At 48.6% G+C, this 12,699-nt stretch overlaps 1 protein-coding gene across 2 annotated transcripts in view; it reads left to right on the top strand.

The window, feature by feature from the left end:
* Positions 1-12,699, top strand: part of ADD2 (adducin 2) — a 112,016-nt gene that overhangs the window by 87,721 nt on the left and 11,596 nt on the right. For both annotated transcript variants that reach the window (XM_010361907.2, XM_030921589.1), the window contains 5 exons: positions 1,900-2,157; positions 3,276-3,395; positions 4,263-4,352; positions 6,331-6,478; positions 8,145-8,273. In XM_010361907.2, coding sequence (XP_010360209.1) covers positions 1,900-2,157; positions 3,276-3,395; positions 4,263-4,352; positions 6,331-6,478; positions 8,145-8,273 — 745 coding nt within the window. The remainder of the gene's footprint in view (positions 1-1,899; positions 2,158-3,275; positions 3,396-4,262; positions 4,353-6,330; positions 6,479-8,144; positions 8,274-12,699) is intronic.

The raw sequence follows: 12,699 nt of genomic DNA, 5'->3' as shown, positions 1-12,699 counted from the left end.
CTGGGAAAGAAAACTGAGGCAGATTGCTACTTCATTTATTTCAACAAGATAAATTCCTGGTTTATCAAAATGGTAAATATAAAAAGTGAACTCGGCCGGGCGCGGTGGCTCAAGCCTGTAATCCCAGCACTTTGGGAGGCCGAGACGGGCGGATCATGAGGTCAGGAGATCGAGACCATCCTGGCTAACACGGTGAAACCCCGTCTCTACCAAAAAAATACAAAAATCTAGCCGGGCGAGGGGGCGGGCGCCTGTAGTCCCAGCTACTCGGGAGGCTGAGGCAGGAGAATGGCGGGAACCCGGGAGGCGGAGCTTGCAGTGAGCTGAGATCCGGCCACTGCACTCCAGCCCTGGCGACAGAGCCAGACTCCGTCTCCAAAAAAAAAAAAAAAAAAAAAAAAGTGAACTTATAGAGGTATTAAAAAACATAGATTTGTGTTTTTGATACCCTTGTGTTAGGGAAGACCTATCAAGCACGGCAGAAAAGTCTGCAATCATGACAAATATTGATAGATATGATATTAAACAATTCAAAACATGCATTTCTATAAACCACTCCCCCACCATAAACAAGGTAAAAGACAAAGTATGGAGGCAAATATTTTCACCATCTATGATAGTGAAAAAATTAATATTCTTAATTTACAGAGCTTACAAATCAATGTGAAAAAGAGAAACATCAATAGAAAAAATGGGCTGAGGCCGGGCGCAGTGGCTCAAGCCTGTAATCCCAGCACTTTGGGAGATCGAGACCGTCCTGGCTAACACGGCGAAACCCCGTCTCCACTAAAAAAAAATACAAAAAAACTAGCCGGGTGAGGTGGCGGGCCCCAGCTACTCGGGAGGCTGAGGCAGGAGAATGGCGTAAACCCGGGAGGCGGAGCTTGCAGCGAGCCGAGACCCAGCCACTGCACTCCAGTCTGGGCGACAGAGCGAGACTCCGTCTCAACAAAAAAAAAGAAAAATGGGCTGAGAACATAAACAATTTACAAAGGAAAATAGTTAAGTAGCCATTATATGTAATTGGAAATAGCCATTTTACTAGTATCAAACATACATGGACACACATGTGTATGCATAGAGATAAGACTGGAAAGGTTTTTAGTGGTTGTCTCTGGGGTGGGAGTTTGCATAAAATTCAGTTTTTTCCTTATTTTTTAATTTTGCTTAATTTTTCTACATGGATCTGTGTTTCTTTTATAATCAGAAAAATACCTTAATGCCATTTTAATTTAAAAATAAAAGAAGACAAGGAGAGTTGAATATTGCTCCAAGAGCTGCCAAGATTCCAGAATGTTTGTTCTCTCCAAGAAGCAGTCAGCTCCAGCTTTGAGGGACGTGGCCTTGCTTAGGAGACAGCAATGTTCTTGAGTCTGCTTTCAGGGTTCCTAGAAGGAAATTGTTAAGAAGCTTCAGAGTCAAGGAAAGGAGGGGTGACTGGTAAATCAGCTGGGAAGCTTTTAAAGATCCTGTAGCCCAGGCCACGCTGTGATCTGATTCAGTGGGCAACTCTGCCTTAGGGCCCAGGCGTCACTGTTTGTGTGAAGCTCCCCCAGTGATTCCAGTGTGCGGCCAGGGCTGGGAGCCACTGGACCAGAGGAAATCTTTAGCTCCATTTGGATGAGGAGCTCTGTCTATCTGGTCCACAAAGGTCTAGGGATTTTCTCAGCCCAGATCAGAGGACTTGTTGGGGCAGAGAAAGAGAGGGGCTGGGGGACCAGGAGGAGGGAACAGTTCTGAAATATACCAGAAGACTGGAAAGCCTAGATTGTTTAATGGAGATTTGGGTTTACATGAAAAGTCCTTTAAGCAGATGGAAGGAAAGGTGTGTGTGTGTGTATGTGCATGTACAGGCCTTTTTTCTCACCCCATAAGTGGTTCTGTTTTTGTCCTTTTTAGGGCTACAGAACGGGCTACACGTACCGCCACCCCTTTGTTCAAGAGAAAACCAAACACAAAAGTGAGGTAGAGATTCCAGCCACGGTCACAGCCTTCGTGTTTGAGGAGGATGGTGCCCCAGTGCCCGCCCTGCGACAGCATGCCCAGAAGCAGCAGAAGGAGAAGACCCGCTGGCTCAACACGCCCAACACCTACCTGCGGGTCAATGTGGCTGATGAGGTCCAGAGGAGCATGGGCAGCCCCCGACCCAAGACCACGGTAAGAGGGAGCCCAGGATAGACCCGGGCAGAGAGGGGCAGGCTGCATTTGCAGGATGAAGCAGCTTTAAAATGGGAACAGAACAAACCTCTCCTGCCCCAGGTTAGTAGCATCCTCTTTGGGCTTCCTGTTTGGCCTCTGGGAGCAGCTGCTCAGACCCACTGAGCCCCTGACCGCTTCCTCCTTGACCTCTGCGTGAGTTTTTGGATCTAAGGAGCAGATTTCTCCAGAAGGCAGTTGGACCAGGCACATGACGCAGAACCAGTTGGTTTCTGTTTCTTTCTCCCACATCCACAGAGGGCTTCTGGGAAATTCAAGGGAGGAGCATTTAACATTGGGACTTCAGATCTGATGCAAGTCCAGGAGGCGGGCTGTACAGCCACTTCTATGAAGTTACCTTTTCTCTCCCTCTCCCCACCCACAGGCTCTCAATTTCTCATTAACATAAAAGTAGCCAATAGCCAAACAGAATAGCTCTTCATAAAACAATATGAAGCTCTCCACCGTAGCTCATGCCTGTAATCCCAGCACTTTGGGAGGCCGAGGCAGGCAGATCACGAAGTCAGGAGATCGAGACCATCCTGGCTAACACAGTGAAACCCCATCTCTACTAAAATTACAAAAAAATTAGCCTGTAGTCCCAGCTACGCAGGAGGCTGAGGCAGGAGAATGGCGTGAACCCAGGAGGCGGAGCTTGCAGTGAGCCGAGATCGCGCCACTGCACTCCAGCCTGGGCAATAGAGGGAGACTCCGTCTCAAAAAACAAATAAACAAACAAACAATTTGAAGCTCTCCAAACTCAAATCAAGTTGCCTAATACTGAAGCCCAAATGGTTGCCTGTGTGTCAAAGCTGGTTCCCAAGGTTCTGACCCCGACTCTTGGACGTTCTTTATAGCCGACCTTTGGCCTGAGGGCCTTCATTGGTAACTGGGTCATCTGTTGCCCTTCTCTGCTCCTGGAGACAGACATCAAAGATGTCCAAGAAGAGAGAGTGTCTATGAGTAGGCTTGCTGACCTTCCACGCAGGCCGTTGGGCCCAGATCTCATGGGTGGACCACCTGGGAGGACGCATGGGCCTGTTCCCTCACCTCAGCCCCGTGGCCTTGTGTTTGTGCAGTGGATGAAGGCTGACGAGGTGGAGAAATCCAGCAGTGGCATGCCAATTCGCATCGAAAACCCAAACCAATTTGTGCCTCTCTATACCGACCCCCAGGAAGTGCTGGAGATGAGGAACAAGGTAAGTGGAGGCCATTTATCCCACTCTCTCTTCTCCCACATTGGGGGTCTCAAGTCCCGCAAACAGGAGCTGAGTTCCCAGGATGTGCCTGACTCGCTGACATCTCACATGCCTCACAGGAGAGGGAAACTACCATTGACTGACCATGGCCCAGGTGTCGTGCTAAGTGCTGTACTCATGTGATCCCATAACCCTTTACCTAGAGCGGGGCTTGGTTTACACATCCGCTGTGTCTGAAAGGCCTGCCCACAAACTGAGTTTTAATGAATTTTATACCATTTTCCTTTTGGTTTATTTACAATATTTCAAGATCACTGTGTTTGTTTCCGGACCTTTGCCTGACAGTTCACTTGCGTATATTTTTAATGTTACTTTAAAACTGCAGTTGTAGCAGGCACCTCTAACAGGTCAGATCACTCACAGGATAGTGTTGCAGTGTGTGGGCCTGGATACCCTACAGCACTTATGAAAATTTAGATTCATGGGTCACCCACCTCTACCACCCTCCTTCCCTCTCCCCTCTCCCCAGACATTCAGATTCAATGGTGGGAAGGGGTGGGTGCCTAGAATCTGTATTTAAAACAAATTCCTCATGGGCTTCTTAGGATCAACTATGCCTCATTTTACTTTTCATAGTTTACAGCTCCTTCTAGTTTCATGAAAATCTGGTGCTTTACATAAATTGCTAATTCACCCTGGAACAGACTTGGAGGCCCCCCCTTAGACTGTAAGGATTGCATTAGGATAGGAGACGGGCTCCCACACCGCTGGAGGACCTTTCCAGACCCCAGGCACACCAGTATGCCCCCTCCCAAACTCCACGCTGACCCTGACCCAGCTCACCCTCCCTCTCCCCTTTCCACACAGATTCGAGAACAAAACCGACAAGATGTGAAGTCAGCGGGACCTCAGTCCCAGCTCCTGGCGAGTGTCATTGCCGAGAAGAGCCGAAGCCCGGTACAGCAGAGGCTGCCCCTGACTGGCGGGGAAACGTGTTTGCCTTCGGGGTCTTCTGTGCCTGGGGCTGGGCTGCAGGACCCTTGAGTCCTCGTACCCACCTTCCCCTGTGATCTTGGGTGCCGGTGCTCTTGCTGCAAAATGGAGGCCCACCTCACAGGGGTGCTGTGAGGACCAGGGAGGACAATGTCTGATGGCCCTGGTGGGCACTGGGCAGGGGAACAGCAGCCCAGCCTGCCCGCAGGAGTGATGCGGCCAGCTTCCGTACCTCCTGCCATGGAACTCCACTCTGTCCTCCCTTACTACCCCATGAAGTGGGGACTCACAGGCTTGGGGCTGGAGACTCCCAGGTGTGCCCAGCCCTGAGTGTGTCTGACCTCTGTGCCTGGTATGATGTCATCCAGCCAGAGCTCTGGGAAAATGATCATGTACCCATAGAGAGGGGGCATGTAGATAAGACCTATGCTCCTATAGGGATGGGAAGGGACAAGATTGCCCACATAAACCCACATTGAGTTAGAAAGTATTGTCATTGTTTTTGTGCTTGAGATAGAACAGTGTTTTGTCTAGTGCTTAGCAAAAGGGGTAAAGTTCAGAATTCTGGCATGTATTTGAAATCACTACTGCTCCTTGCAAGGTACCAATGGACATGACATTTTCCTTAGCAGTAAAACTCGGGGAAATACAGGAAATGTTCCTCTCTACAGGGCAAATTGTGATGATGCAGTGATTTCAGATCAAGACTGCAGCCCATAGGGTGGGTGCCCATTGGCAGGAGAAGTGCAAAAGTTGCATCATCACACCTACCTCCCCCCAACCCCAACTCAGCCAAGATGGGGAATACTGAACATCCTATAGGGTCAAGGATAGGAATAGCCATGTTCTGGGGGGAGGTGAGAGTTTAGTACAATAAGCAAAACTTAAAAAACAAACAAAAATCTCCCTTGCCATTTATACCAAGTGCTCTTCTCAGAGTCCTTCTTCTTGGGTTTTTGGTCTTGGATTCTCGGTTGACTCCATGATTCCCTACATTAGGCCTGCTGTGGCCTCCCTTTTGGAAGGGGCCCAGGGGCCAGAAGACCTGGCGGGCCAGGGCAGGGAGGACTGGCAGGCTCCAGGCTCACCGCTCACCTCCCTTTGGCTTCACTCTCTTTGCTCCTCAGCTTCAGAGCGCTGCGTTCTCAAAGGCCAAGATGAGGATGCTGAATTAGGAAAAAGGGCTGTGGAGTCTGAATTTTAGTCCCTATCTTGGGCTAGAGGGGTCAAAGAATTCCTGAAGCTTATGCAAGGGCCGGCTGGTCAGCTCCTTAGAGCCAGGGGCTCCACAGAGGTGGCAAGACCCAGTGATTTTGCCAGTATCCCTGCAGGGACCTGCAGTACAGGCAGGTTGAAGATCTGAGACTCAGGAACCTTGGCCCCTTTGTCACTTACGACTGTGTGCGAAACAGGACTAACAGTTTGGACTGAGAGCGCTGAAGCTGCTGTGTGTTGTGCATATAACTTAATGCTGTGTGTTGTGGCTTGCACTGCTGTGGGGGTGGGCGGGGAGGGCAGTGGTGGGGAATGGCTGGCATGAAGCTTGCTTGAGCCAATGCTATGCTTGCTGGGCTTTGGCTGACTGCCTTTGGGCCACCAACTGTATTTGCATAGTGATGGCTTGGAAGTGTCCATAGAAGGGATTGCAATAAAGGTGTGTCTTCCTTCTGCTTGGGAGCATCCTTTGATTTTATTTCAGGGGCAGACTGTGGACCCCCTATATTCATCCAGCCAGTTGCAAAAATCTGGGTCTAGGGGTGAGGTAGCAATGGGGAGGAATGAACAACCCCTACCCCAAGGCCCTGAGCTGTTTCCAAGGAGCTGCATGCCATGCTGTCCCTAGCAAGACCGCTTGCAGCCACATGAATCTAAAAGGAAGCTGGGGCCTGCGCCCCAACTGCGGCGTTCAGAGAGCGACACACCCTCTGTGGTTAACTTTCAGTCTACAGAGAGCCAGCTGATGTCCAAGGGCGACGAGGATACCAAAGATGATTCAGAGGAGACGGTGCCCAACCCCTTCAGCCAACTCACTGACCAGGAGTTGGAGGAGTACAAGAAAGAGGTGGAGAGGAAGAAACTAGAACTTGATGGTAAATGACCCTGAGGCACCCTTGCTTCTAAGTCCCCAGGGTGGAGGGAGAGCTCAGGACCACCAAGAGAGGACCTTCCTGCTTATCATCAAAGAATGTATCTACCGTAGTTCCATTGATCGCAAAAATGCCCTTCATTGCTCTGTTCCTAACAGTTACTCAGTTCCTTCATGATGTCACTTGACCCTCTCATAAAGGAGTTAATACTTGTAATGTGCTTAGAGAAGTGCCTAGAAATATGACTTAGGCCAGTAAACACCAGATCAGTTTTAGCTATAATAATGATCATAGTCATCATTATTATTTCCCACCAGGTCTAGTATAAGCCTTTTAGCCAGGCAATCAAAACCCTCCACCAGCTGACACCTTTATGTCTTTTTCTCCTTTATTTCAGAATCTTGAGTGAAGCCCATCTCTCCGTGTTGACTCCCAAATATTCACTCACAGTAGCTTATGTGCCCTTGTTCCTACCTTTGTCTCTTCCTGGCATGGTTCCCCTTCTTGGCTAGCCTGGTCAGTCATCCACACTTCCGGCTTCCTCTGAAACCCCTCTCCAGCTAGGAAGGCCACCCTCTCACCCTCTCTATTCCACCTAAATTGAGCTGCCCCTTCTCTTTGCTTCTTGACCACTTGGGGTCTGAGACACATAATTCAGCTTTTGGTTGTGTCCACTGGGCTAGACTGTCACGCCCTCAGGGCAGGGTCTTCCACCATCTCCCCTCCTCATCCCAAGTCAGCCACCTTCCTGGACACAAAGCAGGCACTTAAAAAAACCCTTGTTGGCCAGGCATGGCCTGTAGTCCCAGCACTTTGGGAGGCTGAGGCGGGTGGATCACTTGAGGTCAGGAGTTCGAGACCAGTCTGGCCAACATGGTGAAACCCCATCTCGACTAAAAATACAAAAATTAGCCAGGCATGGTGGTGCGCACCTGTAATCTCAGCCACTCAGGAGGCTGTGGCAGGAGAATTGCTTGAACCCAAATGGTGGAGGTTACAGTGAGCTGAGATCATACCCACTACACTCCAGCCTAGGTGACAGAGGGAGTCTCCATCTCAAACAACAACAACAAAAACCAAAAAATCCCTTGCTGGCTTGCTTGGGGCTCTAATGTGCCAACTGAAAAGCAAATAGAAGAACATGGTACTTTATATCCCTAGGGATTGCTTGGACAGAAAATGTAAATTTGATGAATTGAACAATAGTTACATGCAAAGAAATCATGGGTGTTTTTAAGGGGAGTCAGCAAAAAATAAATAAAGGGAGTTGGTGGTTGTGGGTCCACCTCTTACCTGTTGATGTGCTCTGTGCTCACAACATAAAGCTCCTGGCTGGTTCTCTTCAGAGACAGGACAGGAATGAGAGCCAGGCTCTGGTCCGGCCGTGTGCAAGTTCTCCTGCAGTATTGTCCTCCACATCTGGAGTAACATTGGTAGGTGTGTTTTGATGAAGGAAACATGACTCCACCCTTTCCCATTGGCCTTCCCAGGGAAATAGCAGAAATCTAAAAAGGTTAGGGGGAGCAGCTAACTTCAGCCAGAAGGTTAATTATCAGCCAGAAGGACTGATGACCACATAGAAAACAGTAATTTTTAGAAGGCTTTATTTCCTTGCCCATCTCTTCTCTATTTGACCTCTATCCTGAGGTGGTTTTCTGTTTTTTTTCAGGAGAAAAAGAAACTGCCCCAGAAGAGCCTGGCTCACCTGCAAAGTCTGCACCTGCTTCTCCGGTGCAGAGCCCAGCGAAGGAGGCAGAGACAAAGAGCCCTTTAGTCTCTCCTTCCAAGTCTTTAGAGGGTGAGTCCAGCTGAGCACGCTGGGAGGGAGGGAGAGGGGTGCATCTGCAGGCTGGGAAGGTGCCCTGCCTTCCGCCCGTGTTGCCCCAATCTGAAAATCTTTCCCCTCTGCTATTCCTAGGGAATCAGAAATAGGGGTTATCGAGCTTCCTGTTGTTTCACTCACAAGCTATAACACTACACCTTGCAGCTTAAACCCAGTGTAAGCAAGGAAGAATAAGTGGCCCCCGGCTCCTTGCCTCAACTCAGACCTGGCTGGGGCTATTAGGCCTTTCCAGATGCACTAGCCCCTTTCTCAGACTTTAACGTGTATAGGGACCATGTGGGGATCTTGTGAAACTGAAGATTCTGCTCATTAAGTCTGGGATGTGGCCTGAGAGGCTAAATTTCCCAGGTGAGGGTAATGATGTCATACTCAACCTTAGCGGCACATTGGAATCACCTGGAGCTTTAACAGGCTTGATCCCACTCCCAGCTTTTCTGAGTTAAGGAAAACTCAGAAAAGTCTTGAGTCAGGTGGGTTGAGGAGTACAGCCTGGAGTTTTCACATCTCTAAAGTGTGGTCCAGGTTGAAAACAGCTTCAGTAGAGAGATACTAGCTTCAAGAACTGAGTTCTAGGCCCAACTGAACTGCTAACTAGTAATAACTGCTAATTTTAGCAAATCAGATAGCATCTCTGTGCCTCAGTTTCATTGACTGTCAGATAGGGCTCCTAATATATTCCCTTTTCATACATGTATAAGGGAAATGTAGGTGAAAACATACTTTGAAAGAGTAAAAGCAGGACTTAAATAATTTAAGATGCAATTATGGTTATGGTTAATAATATACATAAAGTGGATAAGAATTATAGTTCCTGGCCACCTAAATCATAAAAGTATCTTTACTGAGCTCCTGGAATCACTCCAGGGCATGAACACTCCATCCCAGGTCCCCTGGAGACCCCCACCAGACAGAGCCGTCCTACTATCCAGAGAGCAGCAATATGGTGGCCTATTGGAATCTTCTCCCTCTGGGATAGAACGGCCACACATGTGGATTCCAATAGAATCTCCAACCCTGAGCTCCCTCCACAAGCAAACTACTGCCTCATGTGAAGCGTTGCCAGAGGAAACCCATCTGCTTGAGGCCAGAGCCCAAGTGGATGTCCCCCAACTGTTGTGTTCATTGTGTCTCACCGTGGTGTTGTCAACCTGTCTCCACAACGTCTTCCTTTCTCTTCCCATTTGTGCCTTCATCAAAGGAGTTTCCTCCGATTCTGAATACTTGTCTCTGTAGTAAGTATAGAGAGGCTGTTTACTAACTCACCGCAACCCTTGCAATGGGGGAGGGAGGATTTTTTTTTTTTTTCCCAAAAGAAATAGATTTCTCCCCATGTTTTTCTTTTGCGACTCACAACTCTGCCTTTGGGAAGTTTCCTGGCTATAAAATTCATGGCCAATTCCACATGCACTATGCATGGATTAGGCTTCTCTATGGGAGATGTGGATATACACACATAGGCCACACACATACACAAACACACAAGCATACACGCCCAGAAGCAACAAGCTCCCAAGAGTTTGCAGGCAGTAGGGCCAGCTCTCAGGCACTCCCGGTGGTAGAGTGCTTATGGCTCTCAGGTGCTCACTCTTCCTAATGCACAGGCACCTTGAAGGAGCCTGTTGCCTCATCTAGGTTTTGGGCTAGAGCCTGAACTGCGTTATAAGGATGCATAGAGGGCCTGGTCTGCTAGGGTCTTCAGGACATGTGTTCCAGCTGCAGGAAGGAAATCCAGGGCAGGAGAGGAGGCTCATGGAGGAGTGGGACAAGGGCCAGGAGGGGCGTGCAGTGGGTGGGATAGCTGTTTACCCACTGCCTGACATTTTATACCCTATAGCAGGATTTTTCATTCTTCCCCTGGAGGGGCCCACTGTTGAGTTGTTAGAAGAGTTGTCTTGAAGACACTTCCCATAACCCACTTCCTGTAACAGACAGAGCTAGGGAGCATGGCACTTCGGAGCAGACCCTGCATGACGAGGACACAAGCTGTAGTTGGGTGGGGAGCCTGGTGTGAAGCCTTGGCCAGGCTCCTCACAGGCTTGCCCAGCTCCTAGGCAGACAGAGCTGACCCGCCATGCAAGTCTCTGCTATTTCACCTCTAGCCCACCCATCAGATCGGGGATGGCTTTTTCCAACCATTTGCTACCATGACCTCAAATCCTCTTATGCTGAGTCACCTCAGTGTCACTCCTCATCTGTCTACCTGACTCCTACCCCATCAGCCTCTCTGAAGGCTCGCCATCAAAGAGAGCCTTTGCATCTGGCCATCTGTGCTATCACCTTCTCTTTAGCTCCTTTTGGACCTTGTCCCAGCTCACCTTATCCTCTGCTGAACCCTCAGGGCAACTGGCTATGCCTGCAAAGAAATAGCCCTGTATTTGACATCACATGATCAGCTCTGCCACTAACTAATGTAGCCATCTCAAAGAAGTCATTTAAAAACACTGCTGGACGGGAATAACATGAATCTTTGCCTTTCCTAACCCACAGCATGTTGTCAGGATAAAATGAGCTACTGAATATAAAAGTACTTTGTAACATGCTTTACGTAAGTTAGTCCTTTTTATCTACCATGTTCTCCAAATTGTAAGAGCTAATACAGCACTTGATGTTTTAAGCCACTAAGTTTTAGGGTGGTTTGTGATGCAGCAATAATATTTGGTTAAGTCATGGTGAAGAATAAGAACTAGTATTACGGAAACTGGTTCTTTTGTGGGTTGACTGGGGTTGATGGGGCTTAGCTGGATGATTTCTGATCGATGTGATATCCACGGAGGGCTACAGTCAGTAGGGAACTTGACTAAGCTGGAACTTCCAAGATGGTGCACTTACATGCCTGGTACCTCAGCAGGGGCAGCTAGAAGGCTGGGCTCAGCTGGGACACTGAGATGGCTGGGCGTCTGTCTGTCTGTCTGTCTGTCTGTCTGTCTCTCTGTCTCTCTGTCTCTCTCTCTCTCCCTCTGTGTGGTCTCAGGACCCACCCATGTGGCCTCTCTACATGTTTTCCATCAGGGTAGTTGGACTTTATACATGTTTGGTATAAGGCTCCCAAAACTGTGAAAATAGAAGTTGCTAGGCCTTCTTAAGTCTTTGGCCTGAGGCCTGCTCTGTGGCACCTCCACTGCATTCTATTGGTTTTGCCAGCCACAGGGCCAGCCCAGATTCAGTGTGGATACCCGGAGGGATGGTTCATTAGGGTCATATGTGCACACAAGCTGTACCAGCTACTGAAAGTATATTTGGGTACTTAGAGGAACATTTATATCCCAGCTGTGGTGAGTGGATGGGAGGCACAGAGTCCACTGCATCCATTTATGAGAAGCTCTACTTTCTTTTTTATCAGCTGTACTCTCAGTTTTGGGGGGTAAGTAAAAATCGCAGAAAGCATAGCATTCTAAACTTACGTTTCTCAATGTGTGGCCAGTGGGCCTTTTGTATCAGAATTACCTGGGGACTTGTTAAAAATATCTATTTCTTGGCCCACCTTCTGTTTCAGTGAGGACAACACTAGGAAGCTGCATTTTCACAAGCTCTCTGGGTGATTCTTTCAGACACTGATGTTTGAGAATTTAAACCCAGACAGAAACTCTGTTGCAAACCTCTCTACATGGCCAGCATCCAACTCAATGGTCAGCCATGGGCAGCTCAGCTTGTTGCTCTTCTTCCTTTGTGCTCTGTTCTTTGAGCACCTTTGGGCCTTTTTGACTGTTGCTGCATGAGTGCTCAGCCTTTGTGTCAACATAGAACATGGTTTTTTTTTTTCAAGGTCTTTAATGAATCTCTCTATGACCTCTCTATGCAATGGTATGGCACTGCCATTTCAACAGGGAAATAAAAGCAGTACATGGCAGCGACCAATTCTCCATGCATTTGGAATATAGGTCAGGATCTGTCAGATTGACCTTGTGTTCAGAAGTGCATCAGCAAATGCTGTTTCTAGGCCCTCCACTGGTGTCTTCTCTGCTGCAAAGAGAAGACTTCTCAAAGCTGGGGGGCTTGAGGCAAGAGGTCATGTGTTTGAGCCTGAGATGTCAGCAGGCCAGGGAGGAAAGGCAGCCTTGCTCCTTCAGTTACGCAAGGTCCATACTCCCTCTCCATGTCTTTACCCCAATGCACGGCCACAGAAGAGCCCAGCGGCTGAGCTGATGCAAGGCACCCTCTGTTGAGCCTTCAATCTGGCCTCACTTGACAAACGTCAGCAGCAGTAAACATGGCTTGAACATGTTGTCACTGAGCTGCATGATGATTGTCAGAGAAGTAAAAGACAGAGTTTCTGTCATGAACAGTGTACTTGGGTGATGAATAGACTCTCAAAAGAAAAAAAGATAAATGACACATGCAAGTGTAAAATGAATATATGAGCAGTGGGTTTAGAGGAAGGCGA

Source organism: Rhinopithecus roxellana, chromosome 17 (assembly GCF_007565055.1).
Source record: "Rhinopithecus roxellana isolate Shanxi Qingling chromosome 17, ASM756505v1, whole genome shotgun sequence".
Lineage (NCBI taxonomy): Eukaryota > Metazoa > Chordata > Mammalia > Primates > Cercopithecidae > Rhinopithecus > Rhinopithecus roxellana.
Note: the sequence above shows the minus strand (reverse complement) of the source record. Positions and strands in the feature narration are given on the sequence as shown.